The 18,121-nt window shown below is 41.4% G+C and overlaps 1 protein-coding gene across 1 annotated transcript in view; it reads left to right on the forward strand.

The window, feature by feature from the left end:
* DPY19L4 (dpy-19 like 4) overlaps nucleotides 1–10,755 on the forward strand; it is a 33,494-nt gene extending 22,739 nt beyond the window's left edge. Inside the window, exons 16-19 of the mRNA XM_030446010.1 lie at nucleotides 801–883; nucleotides 2,258–2,390; nucleotides 2,690–2,848; nucleotides 5,828–10,755. Of these exons, the coding sequence (XP_030301870.1) occupies nucleotides 801–883; nucleotides 2,258–2,390; nucleotides 2,690–2,848; nucleotides 5,828–5,992 (540 nt within the window). The 3' untranslated portion in view covers nucleotides 5,993–10,755. The remainder of the gene's footprint in view (nucleotides 1–800; nucleotides 884–2,257; nucleotides 2,391–2,689; nucleotides 2,849–5,827) is intronic.
* The last annotated feature ends 7,366 nt before the right edge of the window (nucleotides 10,756–18,121 follow it).

Below are 18,121 nucleotides of genomic sequence, written 5' to 3' on the forward strand. Positions count from 1 at the left end.
GATTCTACAGTTCTAAAATCGCCTACATTAATAAAGCACCTGTAGTTTCTTCAGTCCCAAACCTGACAGGATAGGGAATTGGTGCTGCAGGCTTGCAATCTGGGCTGGTGTCAAGGAGTTGGCATTCTGTCTGACTTCCTAGGACCCATCCTATTCCCAAAATGTTATTATGTTCAAGACCATAAACTGAGATACTCTGTTTCATACAGGACAGTGTGTACTTTCCTTCACTGCAGTGACTGAAGTAAAAATCAGAGTAAAAATCACAGGTTACCCACATAATGCTCTTCTGTGAAATTTCTTTTCTCCTTTTCCACTTGCAGACCACCTTTCCATGAAGTCAACAATAGTCCAACCTCCCCTGCTGAAGCAGGTTTACAATGAGAGATTTGTCAACCTCTTGCTTTAGTACTTTTATTTATATTCATTTGCATTTGATAACCTGAAGTATGGGTTTGATGAATTTAAGGACTGTTAAAGTTGATGAATGTTGTTGCCACACAGGAATGTTTGTTTGTTTATTTGCTTCTCACTTTTTTATTGTACATGTTCCATTAAAATAGGGATGAGAACTTGTATTTCACAATGTTACTTTAGAGAACATCTGCTGTCAAATATAAACAATGAATTTTGCAAAATATTCAAACAAAAATATCAGGAGGGAAAACTCAGGTGAGGCCCATTTCAACAGACTTTGAATGTAACACACAACTTTTATAAGGTCTTAACATAATGAGATGCTCTATAAATGATTTTTATTTTTTTTATAACTGTAACTAACAAAAACAATTTTCCATCAGTTTTTCCCTAGGATAATGGCAGAGCTTTCAGAACTACAAGAATTCTATGATCCTGATACAGTAGAACTCATGACATGGATAAAGTAAGTGCAAAGTCCTACATTTCTGTTTTATTTCTTAATGTCAAGGTATTTTTGTCTCAGCATTTTGTGAATCTACCCCAATGATTTTTACTTACTTCCCCTTTGGCCAGGAGGCTGGAAAGGTTCTTACCTGGCTGGCTAAGCAGGACATGGCAAATAGTGACCTTTGTTACACAGTTCATGCTGAGATGCATACATAGCTAATACTGAGTCAGTTTATTTTCACAATATATTTTTCTTCTCACCATAAGTTTCAGGTTGAATGAGGCCTGAATCCAGTTCTAACTATGAACTCTGTCATTAGGAACTGTACTTCCCCAAAAGTTAGATCCCATGTGTTCAGATAACCTAGTTTTAACTATATTTGTTTCAGAATATTATTTTCTATATTTATGTAGTCTTAAATGTAAACCTGTTCATCTTCAGGAAAGACAAGGCTGCTAATTGTGGTGTTCCAGCCAATTTCTCCTTTTTGTTAATAGTAGTGTCTGTTGTTTGTCACTGCTGTAGCTCTTCAAGGCAGCAAGTGGAATACTGCCAAGTGCCTAATGGCTTCTGCATTAGTCTGCATATATTACACTTCAAGTACATAATGAATCATGGTGAATTGCACTGAGATTCACTCAGCTAAGAGCAATTTGACTACCCTTATTTGTAGCAGCTGTTCATTTTTTAAATGAAAATAAGAACTTTTTTTTTCTTTTCTTAAGGCTATACATAGATGTACATATTGGTATTTTAGTAGAATGTTGTTATAGTGTGTTTTATTAATATTTTCTCTCTGATAAAATTATTTAATTTGAATTTTCTCTGCAGGAAGAGTTGCCCGAAGTCTGTAATAAAGTGTGACAGTGACTGTTTTCTTTCACTAATGCAGGAATAGGAATAGCCCAAAGATGAAACCAAACCCAGAAACATAATTACTACAGATGTTATTTTCTATCATAACACTGTTTACTCACAGATTGTTATACAGGGTCCTAGAGATCAAATGGAAATAATCACAAATCCATCCTTCCCTTATAAGATAGTATCATGCTGTTTCTCCTCCTACCAACCCTCAACAGTTCAGTAGTAGTTCAGTCTATTCCAGGACCAGTCTGAATGGTGCTCCATGAATGGCAAGGAGGGGTGAGGAAAGTCCATCAGCCCTTTCCCAGCAGGACACCTTCCTTGCAAACTCCAGGTCTGAGCTTTTCCTGGCAAGGAAACTACTGCCACTGCAACAGCATCTGGTATTAGACCCCCAGTGATACCTTGGCCTCCTCCAGCTCATACCATAGCACCTAGAAAGATTCACAGAGTGTTGAAAATTCAAAGCATTGTTTCTATGCATCCTGTACTCAGAGGTGTCTGCTCCTGTTGGTTTTGCAGGAGGCAGGCTCCTGTGGCTGCTGTGTTTGCAGGCAGCCCACAGCTCATGGGTGTAATTAGACTTTGCACCGGATGGATGGTGTCGAGCTTGCCTTTATATAATGATGATGATCTACTAAAAAGAAATGAAAATGTGAGTATCCAGTTCCATAAACGTGTTGTGTATTATCAGTGATTTATAGACTGCTCCATCGTGTAGATATCTGGGAGTAGTGTTAAATGTTAATGCTCTAAAGAAAATAACCTTGTAACATTCCTCATGACACATATTCGTGTTGCTCTTCCGTGTCCCCCAGGCTAGCAGGCAGTGCAAATTACATGGCTGATGCCACTGCCCCTCTATATGAGCAGCATTCCAAATGTCACAACCCCCAAGTATTTAATTTATCACTGATTTTTGCATTGCATGAACAATTTTTTTGTAATTTGCAGATTTATCAGATCTATTCAAAGAGGTCAGCAGAGGATATTTATAAGATACTCACATCTTACAAAGCCAATTTCCTGATTATTGAAGATTCAATTTGCAATGAAGTGGGACCTGTAAAAGGATGTAGAGTTAAAGATCTGTTGGATATTGCTAATGGTCATGTAAGTAAGAACAAAATGAATGTTGTATACATAAGTAATTAATTTTAAAAGAAATCTGCTTATGATGCTGATCTTTTCCTGATGGTAATTAACATGTAGATGGACTCATAAATTTTAAAAGTTATCAACTAAGTTTTGTTTTGTCAGTTTCTAATACCCCTATAATCTCACCCCATGCTATTCTTTAACTGCCCTAATCCCTCCTAATACAATAGTATCTAGTGATGCTACTTTCCTGCCAATTATTAAATACCATTTAACTATATATAAATGTTTAAGACAGTAGCACCTGAAGAGGTTATTACAGAAGCAGTCAAGCCCTGCCCCAGAGAGCATTCTTTTCTAGTTTTAAAGATGAAATTTTAAAATGGATAAACTCAGTTCTTAAACTCTGACTGAGATGAGGACCAACCTGCCATTCAATTCAGTACAGCCCGTTTGCTCCTGAAGAAATTAAAAGTCTGTTTGGTTCAGCCTTGAAGATGGGTTAGCACCCCAACAGAGAAATTAAACTTCAGGTGATGGAAAGATTAGTGTAGAGTTACAAAGATACCCATGAATTCTACTTCAGTCATTTCCATGCTCTGTCTGTTCTGAATAGTGATTGTGCTGCTGAAGTACAGAAGGGGATGGGGTTTATAAAGGGATCTCATGACCACTTCTTCATCTGCTTCCTGGGAATCCATAAAAAGTTTTGACTTCATAAAGGCAGGAGTGGCTGTAAACTCACTTAGGGTTTGGTTGCTAGTTCTCAGGCAAGCAGTGGAGAAGAAGTCACCAGTACTTCTAAGCAATCACAAGTTACCTTCATTTAGTTGCTTTCCTTACTAAGAACTTAAGTAAGGACACTGCCATCTGTTATGTATGAACTATACCAAGTTAATCCTTGGTTTGAATGCTTGCTTTTATTTTATATTAATGGGGAAAGTACGTGTGTTTCTTGTATATAATCTTACATTCCATTCTTGGTGAAAACTCCAAGTTGTTCATCTGTTTTAGGTATTTCATAACCCCTATTTTTGATGATGCACATTTAAAAAAAAAACTTTGTAATGTGAGCATTTCATTACTGTAGTTTCTTTGATTTGGGGGAATAATTATAGGGATGTTAAGTTTTTCTGGGGTTGCTCTGTGATTTTCCCAGGAATCTACAACAGGGTGTCATTTTAACTTGTAGGTTTCCTGGCCAGTTTCTCCATGGAGGATGTTATCTCTGTTTTTCTATTAACTTCCTTACCATTGCTGACATCTATCCTTTTTCTTTCTTTACCTTGCTGCTAAAATAATGTATGCCATGATTATTGCATGTTGTAACAAAGATACTATACCATAACTGTGTATGAATGACCTCCATGCACATGTTGTCTCTCAGTTGTCTTCTCAGTTTCTTCTCAGATCTCTTTTTGCATTAGTAAGTTTCTGTTCTCTTTTCATGCATAGAATGTCAGCTGGAACAATTAACCACAATTTCACTATTCCATTCCTTCCTAACCCTATATCTCTCATCTCCATGCTTCCTGCATGCTGTTCTCTCATATGTAATCCTAATCTCCTCCTAACTTCAGAAGCACGGTTTTACTGTCAGGTTTTTAAGGTTTTGTTAGATTCATATATCAGAATGAGTTTCTACTGTAATTCCTAACACCTGGTTATTCAGCAGTTTATCCTAAGGAACACTTCCTGAGTACTTTTTAGAGCAGCTATGGTGATAATTTCAATCAAAGGGGAGAAAAAACATCAGAAGACAGTATCCAGTGCAAGGAACCTGTCCTTGATAAATGTCACACACAGCACTGTCAGTACACAAAACCAATTATTAGCTATTTTTGTGTAATTCAGATCCTGGCAATCTGAATGCAGAAGTGGCAAAGGTTATCGTATTTCTAGTGAAAAGATTAATGGGAAAAGGTTCATAATCAGAGTTCCAGTTTAAGTCTGTCCTGCTGAATGTCCTTAACAGAAATCTGTAAAAAAACAACTGGTGTATACACTCAAATGTAGCCAAAATATAGACAATATTGAGTGTTCAGTGTTTTTAAAAGAAAAGTTGTTGGCTAATAATAAACACAACGTGTGTTTCCTGTTTGCAGCTGAGTCTCTACTGGGTTGGATCCTAAAAATGCTAGTTGTAGACAAATATTGGAATGGCCAATAGGAGTGAAGTATCTTTTTCAGAAATTTGACATGGTTTGGTTTTGAAAGTTTATATAGTATGTTGTCTCATGAAGCTTTGAAACAAAACTGTCAGTTTGCTTGCTAAAAAAAAAAAATTTCAGTCATATTGAAAAACTGTCATGACTTTCCAAACCAGTGGATGCTAGTGCATATGTAGGTGGAGACTGCAGAATTCACTTATTCCTAAAGTAAGTGAAATAGTGGGCAGGCTGTTATGCTGTTGACAGGTCTATAGATACATTATCCAAACTGCTGTGTTTTGGGAGATAAGTACTGCTTTCTACATTGGACTTTCTCCTATAATCCCAGCCTGGTAATTTGTTTCTGACAGTGTCTGAGAGCATATTATTGATAGGGCAAGACTGATGTTTTCTGGCAGGAATTTATAGGGGGGTACAGATGTGTGTATTCAGTCTTTATGAAGTATGTCAAACTTTCTCGGCCTGGAAAGTGCTATTGAGCATTTCCTTCCCTAGATAAGTGGTAAGTGCTATGTGCAGGTCAGGTGTGAAGTACTGGGTAATTGGGGCATGTGGATCATTTCCACTCCCATTTTAATTAGTAATTCCAGTGCTTTTAATGTCTGCTATGATCACAAAGGTATTAATTCACCAGGGCTGTTTTAGATGGTTGAACAAGCTATAGAGGAATAGATTTTCAGTTTATTGGAACCATACAGTATGGAAATGGAATGTCTCTCATCAATGAAGTTTGCAGAATATGGAAGTGAATCAAATGTACAGAGTTATGTTTTGTAAGCACTTATCTTCAGTATTTTAATTAGAACTTATTTTATCCTGACAGGTGGTTTGTGAGGAAGGTGACAGTTACGCCTACTCAAAATATGGACGATTCTGTCATGAAATCAAGATGAACTATTCTCCATATGTGAATTATTTTACTCGGGTGTACTGGAATAGATCCTACTTCGTATATAGAATCAACACTGTGATATCCTTCCAGTCATGAAAAAGCGTGGGAACTTCTTTTGGAGGATTGATTGTGAATGAAATTCAGTTGCAAAATTTCCTTTTTATTAAGGAAGTTTTTTTTATGCAGATACATGTGCACACGTGCAGTGTATTGACAACATTATTTTAACAAACTGGAATTCTTTGAACTACAGATCAACATACACAGATACTATCCTTGAAGGAAACAGGAAAATACGTCAGCTTTACAGCCTTTACAAAGTATGACAGTCTTCCACGTTTTTGCATCTTTTTTCCCATTATAAATCATCTTAATCTTCATGTAAATGAGATTTCTAACGCTAGTGTTAGAGAGCTGATGTGGGTAGACTTCAGTAAATGCACAAAAATTATTTAAGGAGCTCGTTTAAGTCATAGAGCTTTTCTTTTCTGGCAAGAAAGCAATTGGTATCCTGCCTCTTTTCAAGTAAGTGTTTGGGGGGTTTTAGTGTTTTGTTGTTGTTGTTTTAATTCTTCCTGTCTTCCGCTGTAAACATTTCTGTGTTTATCAAACACATTCATACATCCTATGTGTAGCTATAGTGTTTACATAAATCAATTAGGAAGATTTTATTTAAATGCTTACCTAGATTAAAGCACTGATCTTTATGTTGTTGGAGACATGGTGATGGAAGTGCTTAGACCCAGCAGAAGGAGTTGACAAAGCCAGATCTTCAGTTTGGAAAGAACTTGTCTTCAGGATTTTTTCCATGCTTATATATGTATGTGTGTCTGCATATGTGTGTCTCAGCAGCCATCAGAACAGGCCAGTATACACCAGAATGCAATACTTGGCTTTAGACAAGTGTAGCAGGACAACAAGGTTTGCTATTGAGACTTTCTGCACTTTTGTTTCACCCTCTGTGTGTGTGCTGCTGTGTGTGTGTGGGGGGGAGGGATAAGTCATAGTCATGTAATTCATCTTATAGTTATATTAAGACAGTGCCATAACTAAAACACTATAATCACCACCATTAATAAATAATGATACATCTGTTCACAGCTATTTTTATACCAGCTGTGCAACTACACTGAAATCCTTGAAAATTTAGCAAAGTGCCCTGCAATCTTGCTACCTTCTAAAATTTGTCTTCCTTATATGGCTCCTTTTGCCTCTACACCTGTATTTCTTAGCAGTTTATCTGTTCATCCTGCTTGTTGCTGGCTGGTTTACTTTCAAGAGAGTGAATGATGATTTAATTCCAACTCGGGGCTTAATCCTGGTGTTGTGAATGGAAAAGCCAATAAAAGGTAACGGTTACAGATAGACAAAAAGCCAGGACTTAAGTTGTGGAAGTTATTTACCCATCAGGAGTTACCTGTAGTTATGGATTCCAGAGACCAGTCTATCAGACATGTGGGACTGATTCTTTGGAGCCCAGATATCCTTCTTTTATGAAGGATCTGGTGTAATGGGATGAACCTTTAACTGAAAAATCTACAAAGCATTCTACAAATAAAAGCTGCAAAATCGTCCTTACCACACATGCTGATAAAATCCAAAATCAGAGATTTTAACTCCAAGATTAGGAACTGCAGCACATTGGTGTATATGCACAATTCCTATCTGCTCTATGCAGATACATTTGCTTACTTTATACTATTATGTAGGGCTGAGATTTTTTTAAAACCTGTTATCACTGTTGGAGCGATTTAAAAGAAAAAAAGCTTTATTGCTGTATAAGTCAACATGTCTGTAATTTGTTTTATACTTTCAGTTATATTTTTAGGCCTATGAGTCTTGATAAATTTCTAAATTATGTATTTTATTTGAAAGCAGTGCTCAGATAAATCCATTTATACTAGGTGTGATTGAGAGAAACATTTATCACCATAACTGAGTTACAAATTAAAAGTAAGTGTCCTTTTGGGGGATACAGTCATTATGTTGTGGGTAGTATGTGTGTTTCTGGCCAAATGCAGTCTCCATTTATTTGCTTATGCACAAGTGCATATACTTTACTACACTGGACTGTTCCAGACTTTTCAATTACCATATAACAGCAGAAGTTAGTGTAGTAACTTGAGATATGACAGGCCTGCAGAAACCTTCTCTGTACGTGCTAGAATGGATGTAGTTGTAATATTTGGAAGTAAGCTTGAAGTTCCCTATTCAATTTAAGTTTGTTTTAATCATGAATTACATGTCTTTGTGTCAGTCATTTACTCACCTGAAGTTAATCACTGATGCTTACCATTTCAGAACAGCAATAAAGCATTCCAGGGAGTGAACTTCAGGGTTACAACTGCACTTGGGTGGGTGATGTCGCACAGCTTGTGGCTTCATGCCTTAGCCTGCCACACCAAGATGCAATATTTGGCTGTCCCTGATTGCCTGTTGTGACACACCACAACACTGTGTGTGTGTTACCACACAGAACGTAGTCTGAGTTCTTACATGTAGAGTGTTGAAGGGAAATCCAAACGAGGCCATCCATACAACTGAAGAAAACTTACCTTGTAGCAGGTTGGCCTTTACAAGTGTGTAAATGAACGTGTTGGACTTTATTTGAACTGTGACATAGTTAGTGTTAGTCTTGTCATAGTTTTTAAGATGTATTCTTGATACTTCAATTGATTCTGCTGTAGGAGAATCACTTAAAATTTTTACCTTGCTTTTTATATTAGAAAAAATTGTATTGCAGCACCACTGGCACAGCAGCCTTAAGTAATAGAAGGAGCCTTTTATGTGGGAGAAGCGTTGCCATTCTTCCAGTAAAAAGGCATAATTTTTTTAAACGAGTGACTGGAAGAATCATATCTTACAAAGGAAATTTCAAGCTTGAATTTCTTATCCAGTTGTGGATAAACAAAAATATTATTGTCTATTCAAATACCCACCTTCTGTGAAAAAGAAGCTAAGTTTATGATGCCCCTGAGAAGGACAGCAATAGGGCATACTCACATCAGACTTGTAGACACAACTCTAGGGTGGTTTTCAGCCAGGTCACAGGTTTAACTCCAAGCACTGGGGGAACAGTTTGCAAATTTTAATGTGTTTTGCTGTAGATGTTGCAATTCAGTTGAAACATGTGCCTTGCAAGCTTTTATTAAACAAACAAAAAACTGAGTTTGTGTTTCTTCTTGTGAAAATTTGGTTTGTCAAATTCCTGTCCTTCTAATTTCTAGAACTTCCATTTTGTCTTAACACCCCAGCCTCCCAGGATGCTGTGTGGGGCAGGTGGGATGTGTGCCAGCCATCTAACAGCTGCTCACTGGGAAGAAAGAGAATTTGCATAGGCATTTCAGTTGCTATTTGCTAGCTTATTTCCTCCTTCACATTTCCCATTTCTGATATGCTTCATCTTAGTAACTGCAAAAAAATTATCTTGAAAGTATAAATGGTGTGTGGTATTTTCCAGCACTTACTTGTTAGCGTTAGACTTGTGGATTAAAGTTTATGTCCACAGCTAAACTGACATGTACAGTTTCATCTTAATCTTGAAAAAAATCCTCTTTCTGAGTTATCACATACTGGAATTCACTTTGATTTTCTAGGAGACCTTTGAGACTAATTAAGCAAAGGCATTTCAGAACATCAGGTTTTATTCACAGCAAAATACTTGTTCAATTCCTTTCCATGTAATAGAAATACAATACAGCACAGTATAATACAATTTTAAATACTATTTCCATTGTGGGGGCAAGGAGGAGATACCCGAACTGGAGGGCCAAAAGGTTTAAGAGGCATTGAAGATTCTGAAGATTTGCTCTGTTGGCATTACTGTTTACTGAAAAGTAGGAGCTTCAGGACTAAACCTTGTTGTTACCACCTTATTTTAACTAAGTCATCTGCAGATGTCCAAATCTTGTGACCCTTCATCAGATTTCCCATGCAATTCCCATGTGAAGAGAAGCTGGGAGATAAAGTGGTAAGGACTGTAGGCTGCCTTTGAAGCACTTCTTCTGTTGTTAACTGTGTATAACCTGTCTTTTAACCAAAAATCTAAGAAGAAGAAGTGTAGGCTGTTTGTGTGTGTGTGTGTGTGTGTGTGTGTGTGTGTCATTTTTGCATTTAGAGATGTCTGTTCTGTGATTTGGAGATGTAGTAAATTCTGTTATCACTAATAGTGGTTGAATCTATACATCTCCTAAAAATTGACAGTCAGGTGGTGGACTTTAGAGTGCTGTGGTATTAGAGATGAAAGAAAAGCTGAGTGTATTCCAGCATAAGCAATATTGAATGTGAAATAATACCTCAACATAAACCAGTATAACCATGCCTTTAGTACACTCTTTAAAACTAAACTTGGGGGGGGTGAAGTGAAAAGCAAAACATGCAGAGTGGTTTATTTTAGTAATCATGTCTACGTCTTCAATACAGCTAAAAGAAAATATCAGCTACTGCACTCTTACTACACCAAATGCAGAGCTAGTGATGCCTAAAGGTGTTTCTGAATTGTTTGGTACCTCAACCAGATGGCTAAATGTGTAATTAATCTGGCAAAGTTTTCCACTTCCATGCAGTTAAATGTATGTCATTCTGCTTTTTAAGTGATGTTTAAGGTTACTTATTTATTTGATGGAAAAGAAGTGGGTGTTTAATGCCTCTCAAGGTTTCAAATTTTGTTACTTCTGTAATGCAGAAGAATTGTTGGTGGTGCTTTACTTGTTAACAGTGACATTTAGCAGTACTGTGTATGGCGTATGGGCATATCTATGTGCAGGTATTTAATAACAAATCTAAGGAATCTGATTCCTTTTATCCTGTTTATTGTCTTGGACAGATTTTTTTTATCAAAACAATGTATACATAGTAAATATTTTTCTCTTGTGACAAACTTTTTCTGTGAAAAAAATAATAAAATCGTAATAAAAGCCCAGTCCATAACGTATGGATTTTTTGGGACACAAACTGCTTTATGCTTTATTTGAGGTCTGCTACCCTTTCACAAAAAAAACCCCATGTAGGTCGTAATGAATTAACCTCCTTCCGAAGTTGCAGTAACAAAAGGATTTTTATATTCTGATGTATTATTTGCAAATGCAATTTCCAGTCAAGTGAAAGCTGTGCAGCATAGCTCCCCTGTTTGTCTTGACAGGGCAACATAAATACTCTGAGAGCTCTTGAGGATCAGCAGCCTGCTCAGACTGGATCCATCCATCATGCCGACTGTGACTACCTGTTGGGACACACTGATGTGAGGATAAGGGGCAAAATATGGGACAGTTCATATGGAATTAATCAACTCTGACTTTCACCCTTAAGATCCTTCTGCAGCACTCATGTCACCTGGAAATAAATTGCAATGCAACATCAAATGCTTACTGATGGTTATTTTTTTAATCAACTAATGTATCATCTGTCTTGAATTTTTACACATCATAATTACATATATTGAAGCCTTCTGTCATTTTGTGAGCTACTATTAGCAGGAGTGAAATCTTTGAATGCATACTACTTTGTAATAATTTCCCATTTAACGATATTAAAACCTTTTCATTATTTTAGTTAAATTTTAAAGATGATAAAAAAACCTTATAAACTGCTTCTCCAAAAATAAATGGTACAGCACCTAAAAAATACATATTTACATCTTGAATTCTTTATGGGGTTGAACAATTCATCTGACTGCTTCCTTTTTTACAAGTTAGGAAACAAGCTTAATTTTAAAAAGGCTCAATGTAATGATGTTGGAGCATTCAGGTTTATCCATGATGCACACAGGCTTTGTGATTGCTTAGCTGCAAAGGGCATGGAGCTTCCAGACACCAAAAGATATGTTAGGATTTCTGTACTCTTCCATGTCTTTATCCAAAACTGAGAACATGGTTTCACATCTGTGAGATACAGAATATTCTGTTATATATAATTTTTATATGTATGTAAATTGGTGTGTATAAAAATATGTATCTGTATTATATGCATGCATGTATCTCTAAATAGTACCCCTAAACAGGAGCTCTGCAATTGGTTTCTAGGACCTAGTTTCCCAATTTTTGTTGTGACCTCCATTAGCATATTTAAATTCCTCTATGCTTTCAGATTGCTTGGGTGACAAACATGATACTTTTGTCTATAAGACGTAGACAGACATCTCATAAATTAATTTGCATACATAAAATAAATAAACGCAAAGCAATGTAGAGTATTTCAGAACCATTCAGTAGGTTATAACACACCACCAATATATTCATTTACCTTCAGAATTTTGGGCCTTGAAGTTCTTTTTTCAAAGTGTTGGCTGGTATGTCTGCTGTCCATCCTTGACTCAGGTGGCACTTTACTGCCTTGTTGTAGAAAAACAGCAACATGGGGTTTGGTTTTTATTTTTACACTGTTGCAATAAATACCAGCAGTTGTGTAAGGCAAGGGAGAATATAAAAAGATGCCCTAAGCCATTCTCCCACCTGAAGAAAGTTTGATAAAGGACAAGCAAGAGAGCAGCCACCTTCTTTTCACTGTGTGTCCCTGTGTTCATAGAATCATAGAATTAGCCGGGTTGGAAGGGACCTCAGAGATCATCAAGTCCAACCCTTGACCCAGCGCAGCAGTTGCTAGACCATGGCACTGAGTGCCACATCCAGTCTTTTTTTAAATGTCTCCAGGGACGGAGAATCTACCACCTCACCAGGCAGTCCATTCCATAGCCTAATCACCCTCTCCGTGAAGAAATTCTTTCTAATATCTAACCTAAACCTCCCCTGGCACAACTTAAGACTGTGTCCTCTTGTCTTGTTGAAGGTCGTCTGTGAAAAGAGTCCAGTTCCCACCCGGCTACAGCCTCCTTTCAGGTAGTTGTAGACAGCAATGAGGTCTCCCCTGAGCCACCTCTTCTTCAGGCTGAACAGCCCCAGCTCCCTCAGCCTCTCCTCATAGGGCCTGTGCTCGAGTCCCTTCACCAGCCTGGTTGCCCTCCTTTGGACCTGTTCCAGGACCTCTACATCCTTCTTAAACTGAGGGGCCCAGAACTGGACACAGTACTCGAGGTGTGGCCTAACCAGTGCTGAGTACAGGGGAAGAATCACCTCCCTGGACCTGCTGGCCACACTGTTCCTGATACAGGCCAGGATGCCATTGGCCTTCTTGGCCGCCTGGGCACACTGCTGGCTCATGTTCAGTTTCTTGTCAATGCAGACTCCCAGGTCCCTTTCTGCCTGGCTGCTCTCCAGCCACTCTGTGCCCAGCCTGTAGCGCTGCATGGGGTTGTTGTGGCCAAAGTGCAGGACCCGGCACTTGGCCTTGTTGAACCTCATCCCGTTGGAATTGGCCCAGCTCTCTAGTCTGTCCAGGTCCCTCTGCAGAGCCCTCCTGCCTTCGAGTTGGTCCACACTTCCTCCCAGCTTGGTGTCATCTGCGAATTTGCTGATGATGGACTCAATCCCTTCGTCTAAGTCGTCGATAAAGATATTAAACAGAACTGGGCCCAATACTGATCCCTGGGGGACACCACTGGTGACCGGCCGCCAACTGGATGCAGCCCCGTTCACCACCACTCTCTGGGCCCGGCCCTCCAGCCAGTTCCTAACCCAGCACAGGGTGCTCCTGTCCAAGCTGTGGGCTGACAGCTTTTTCAGGAGAATGCTATGGGGGACGGTGTCAAAGGCTTTCTGGGACCCGGGGCTTTGAAGCTGTGATCTCCCTGGAGTGATCATGGGATGCCTGCAAGAGCAAGGGTGGTTGGTTCCCTTGGCTGATCTAACTTCAGCTCTGGGTACAGAATCATTGCTACAGGAGTGATTGGCTTGTTTATGAATTCTAGAAAAGTACATTAAAATAAAGTCTTAGTTTTGTTTCACCATGAAAACTTATTTCTCAAATGCCCACAGATGTAATTTACATCTATTTCTGCATTATTAACACATGGATAAATGCTAATGGTTTTTTTGTTGGGTTTTTTTGATTGTTTTTTTAAACTGATTCCCCTCCCCCTCCCCATACATTTTTGCATGATTTATGAAGATCTGAGCTGTAATCTGAACTGTTGGTTGTATTCTAGTGACTTGGCCCAGATTCAAGAGAGGGCCAAAGGAAAACTGTTGGGCTTGCTGGTGGTTTGGCTTCAGAATGAAAAGGAGTTCTTAGATTTCATGGCTGCAGTTCACAGTCCTCAATTCTCCAGATAAAGTTTGTTGGGGCGAATCCTAAGAATACATTTCACTGTAATCCTTTGGCCATAGAAACTGACAATGTTCTGAAGATATCTAAGAAGCTTTATTAATAAATAAATATTTATTCCTTCTCCATGGTGTTTCTTGTCAGAGCCAAGGACATCCCCACTGTTCTTACTCAGGTCACCTCTTGGATTGAGGCTGTACCAATCTCTGTGGTTTCTGCTTCAGTTTCACTGGAAGAGTCAAGTTCCTCTGGAAAAGATGGATGCATGGAAAGAGCTGTACCATTTTCTTGGCTGTGTCTGTCCTGAGAAGGAAATGAGGTTACTCTGGGATGGTCAGCCTTAAGGCAGCATTTCTGTACTGGACATAGACATGTATAGATCATACAGCTTCTGAGAAATGCTTACCATTCCTAAACCTGTTTAGCTTTCTCTTGATCCCTGATGAGCATGCAGAGTCAACTGTGAATAGTGGAGAAGTTTTTTCCTGGTTTTTGAAGTAGTTACTAGGTAGAGTATCACCCACTGCCCCTTAAGAGACCCAAACCCAAGCCTGTGCTTTGACTTCTCCAATCTTGTCAGCTGAACTGGAACTCCTGTCCTACCCCTATCCCTCAATTCCAGAAGAAAAATTGTTTTCATTGAGAAGACTGAGACATTCCACCTTCTCATCAATACTTTCATATTTCCAACCAAATAATGCTGTTTGCTCCTTTTGCTACAGCTCAAAAAAAATGTCCAAACATTATAAATAAGTTAAAATTTCAAAACAGGTATTTAATGCATATATAACAGCCTGACACCAGTAAGAGCAATATTTCACATCATTTTAGAGCTGGTAATCAGTCAAACACACCTCAAATATTTTTGCATCTCATTAAACAGCAGGCTCCACAAATATGCACATATACAGGTGTGTATTATTTTTTATTGCACAGTTTTGTGCAACTGGATGTTGAAAATAACACAGATGCACGAGCAAGTATCCAAGGTGGCGAGGTCGCTGCTGGTTCTGCTCTGTAAAGTGCAGCCTAAGTTCTGACAGTGGGAGTGATATGCAGCAGAAACCTAAACTTGAATCACCAAAATGATGTCTGAACCAACTTGTTAGCAATATGTGGGTTCATAGGTGTGAGGGAGTACTGTGAATAAAATCCAACTCATGCTTTGACAAGCTGCAGACAAAACTGTGTATTTCTAAGTGCATGTGTGTGAATAGGGGCAGCACACCTTGCTGTGTAGGTTAAAATTGAGCACTTGGTTTTCAGAGGGTTTTGTTTGCTTGTTGAGAGTTTTCCTAAGGACATTTCAGAAGAGGGTAATTTGTGCTGAGCTTCAGTACTGATCTAAACTTGTCCTAAACTGAACAGTTTGAGTGGTCTGGCTGGCCCATTAAGTGCCAGAAGTTAATGAGCTCTCTGAATTGCCTTTGTGAGGCAGGGAATTACGTTTTTGGTTTTACATAGGGCATAAAGAGTGAAAACTGCATGCTCAAAGCTTGCTGTAGCACATTTGCCATTGATGGATCTTGATGGTTACTTTCCTGGTGTTACTGGTAAACCATTCATTAAAAATGGTTTGGTGTTACTTTTTGTCATCTCAGTCTGAAATCTCACATCATACTGGGTTTTTAGGCTCATCCCTTCACCTTCCTAGAGTAAAAATAAAGGCTGATGGCTTAAAATAGCATTATGTGATCACCTCTCCCTAAAACTGGTAATTGCTAGGTGGCAGAGGTGCAAATCTAGCAGCTGCTTGTCACCTTTGGCTGTTGCCTGTTATGTTTGACTCGAACAAATTGAAATGTTTTCTGGCTTTCTTAAGCAAAGCTTCACTTCCAGCCTAGATATGTTTTCAGTTTACAGTGAAAACTGTTACATCCCCCTGGTTTGCTGACAGCTGCCTACTAAACTAGCAAACCTGTGCTCAAAGAGGGAGCATGTCTAATTGAAAAAAAATACTGACACAGTTTGACCAAGAGGGATGCAGAAGCTTGCTGAAAGGCTATTCCTAAGCTGTTGTTCAATGTTGTTCAACCTTCACAGTGCAAGTGTTTTGGCATCGGAGCTGTCTGTCTTGGATTTATGCTTTCACTGATAACGTTATTACTGGTGCAATTCCCACACACAGATTGTTTTTCATTTATCAGGACTGATGTATTTGTTTGCCTAACTCAGAAGGACCATTTCAGATTGCTCTCAAGAGCAGCTCACACTATTCTTTTCTCAAATATATTTCACTCAGATACTGAGATTTTAAATGCTATAATTTGTGCTACTATATTATGCTGAGATATGCAAGACAAGAGGGCACGATCTTAAGTTGTGCTGGGGGAAGTTTAGGTTGGATATTAGAAAGAATTTCTTTACTGAGAGGGTGATCAGGCATTGGAATGGGCTGCCCAGGGAAGTAGTGGATTCTCCATCCCTGGAGATATTTAAAAAGAGACTGGATGTGGCACTCAGTGCCATGGTCTGGTCACTGCAGTGGTAGTGGATCAAGGGTTGGACTTGATGATCTCTGAGGTCTCTTCCAGCCCAGCCAATTCTATGATTCTATGATTCTGTGTTTTGCTCTTTTCCCTTCTGCCAAAAATTCAGCTTCCCTGAAGAAGCAGCAACCTGTACACGCACTCCTGAAACGCCAGACTTCAGTAAACTATGTCTCCTTGGTCACAACTATTTTCAATGATTCAGGTATTCGAAGGCTCTCTCTCCTTCACATTAGCATTTTTTTCCTCTGCTTCTTTTACCCGTTGCTGGTTTTGCTCGGCTGGAGTTTTTCATACGCGCTCAGGAGAGCGGGAGGTTGCCCATTTTCCCCGGAGTCACCTCCTACATCCGGCTCGCTCGCAGAGGAGCGGGAGGGAGCATCTGGGTGCCTTACGCGCCCGCAGCAGAGAAGCTCGGGGAGAAACCTCTGGAACTGGGGAAAAGCCGGAATATGCTGGGAACAGTTGTCCGCTTTGCCAAGGACAGGGCTCCGCCTCCTCCCACGGAGGCAGGGTCTGGCCCCGGCTCGGGGTGGCGGCGGGGGCGGGCCGGTCCCCACGTGCGGTGGGTGTGCGCGGCGGCAGCGGGGCGCAGAGTCGCTCCGCGGGGTGCTGAGTGTTGCTCGGTTCCGCTCCGCTCGGCGGGATGGTCCGGGCGTGGTGGGGCGGCTGCGAGCGGCTCCCACCCCTTCTGCTGCTGCTGCTGCTGCTGCTGCCGCCGCCGCTGCTGCTCTGCGGGGCGGCGGGGCCGGGGCGCGGCGATGCTCCCCGCCTGCTCCGCTTCTCCGGGCAGGTGCCCGAGAACAGCCCAGTGGGGACGCGGGTGCGGGGCTTGCTGGTGCCGCTGCGAAGGCTGCTAGGCCCCGGAGAGCCGGCCGGGGAGTGGGCACTGGAGGGGGACGGCGCCTCCCGCTTCTCCCTCCAGCGCCGGGCGGGTGGCGGGCGGGGGCTGCTGCTGCTCCGCACGGCCGAGCCCCTGGACCGGGAGGCGCAGCCCGAGTATGGGCTTCGGCTGCGGCGGGGGCGGCAGCGGCGGGAGGGCCGGACCCCCCGCGAGGCGCTGCTGCGGGTCCGGGTCCTGGACCGCAACGACCACCGGCCTCGCCTGCCGCCGGCGGGACCGCTGGAGGTGGACGAGCTGGCCCCGCTGGGCACGGAGGTGGCCCGGCTCCGCGCCTCGGACGGCGACGAGGGCGCCAACGCGCGTCTCACCTACCGCCGCTGGCCGCCAGGCACAGGCAGCCGCCGGCTCTTCGTGGTGCCCCGCAGCGGGCAGGTGCTGGCCGTGGGTTCCCTGCTGGGGCTGCGCCGGCTCCGCCTCTGCGTCGCGGCTCTCGACCACGGGCGACCCCGGCCCCTGCGCAGCCCCGCGCGGTGCCTGCGCCTGGCCGTGCGCGGAGGGCGGCGGGCGGCGGGAGAGCCGGGGCGGCGGCGGTGGGCGCGGTCGGTGCCGCCGCCCGAGCGGCGGCCTGGGCCCGGGGTCCGGCTCTACACGGCCCGGCTGCCCCCTGGGGCACGGGTGGGAGACACCGTCTTCACCATCCCGCGGAGCCGCGACCGGGCGGCGTCGGGCGGCTGG

Source organism: Calypte anna, chromosome 2 (genome assembly GCF_003957555.1).
Source record: "Calypte anna isolate BGI_N300 chromosome 2, bCalAnn1_v1.p, whole genome shotgun sequence".
Lineage (NCBI taxonomy): Eukaryota > Metazoa > Chordata > Aves > Apodiformes > Trochilidae > Calypte > Calypte anna.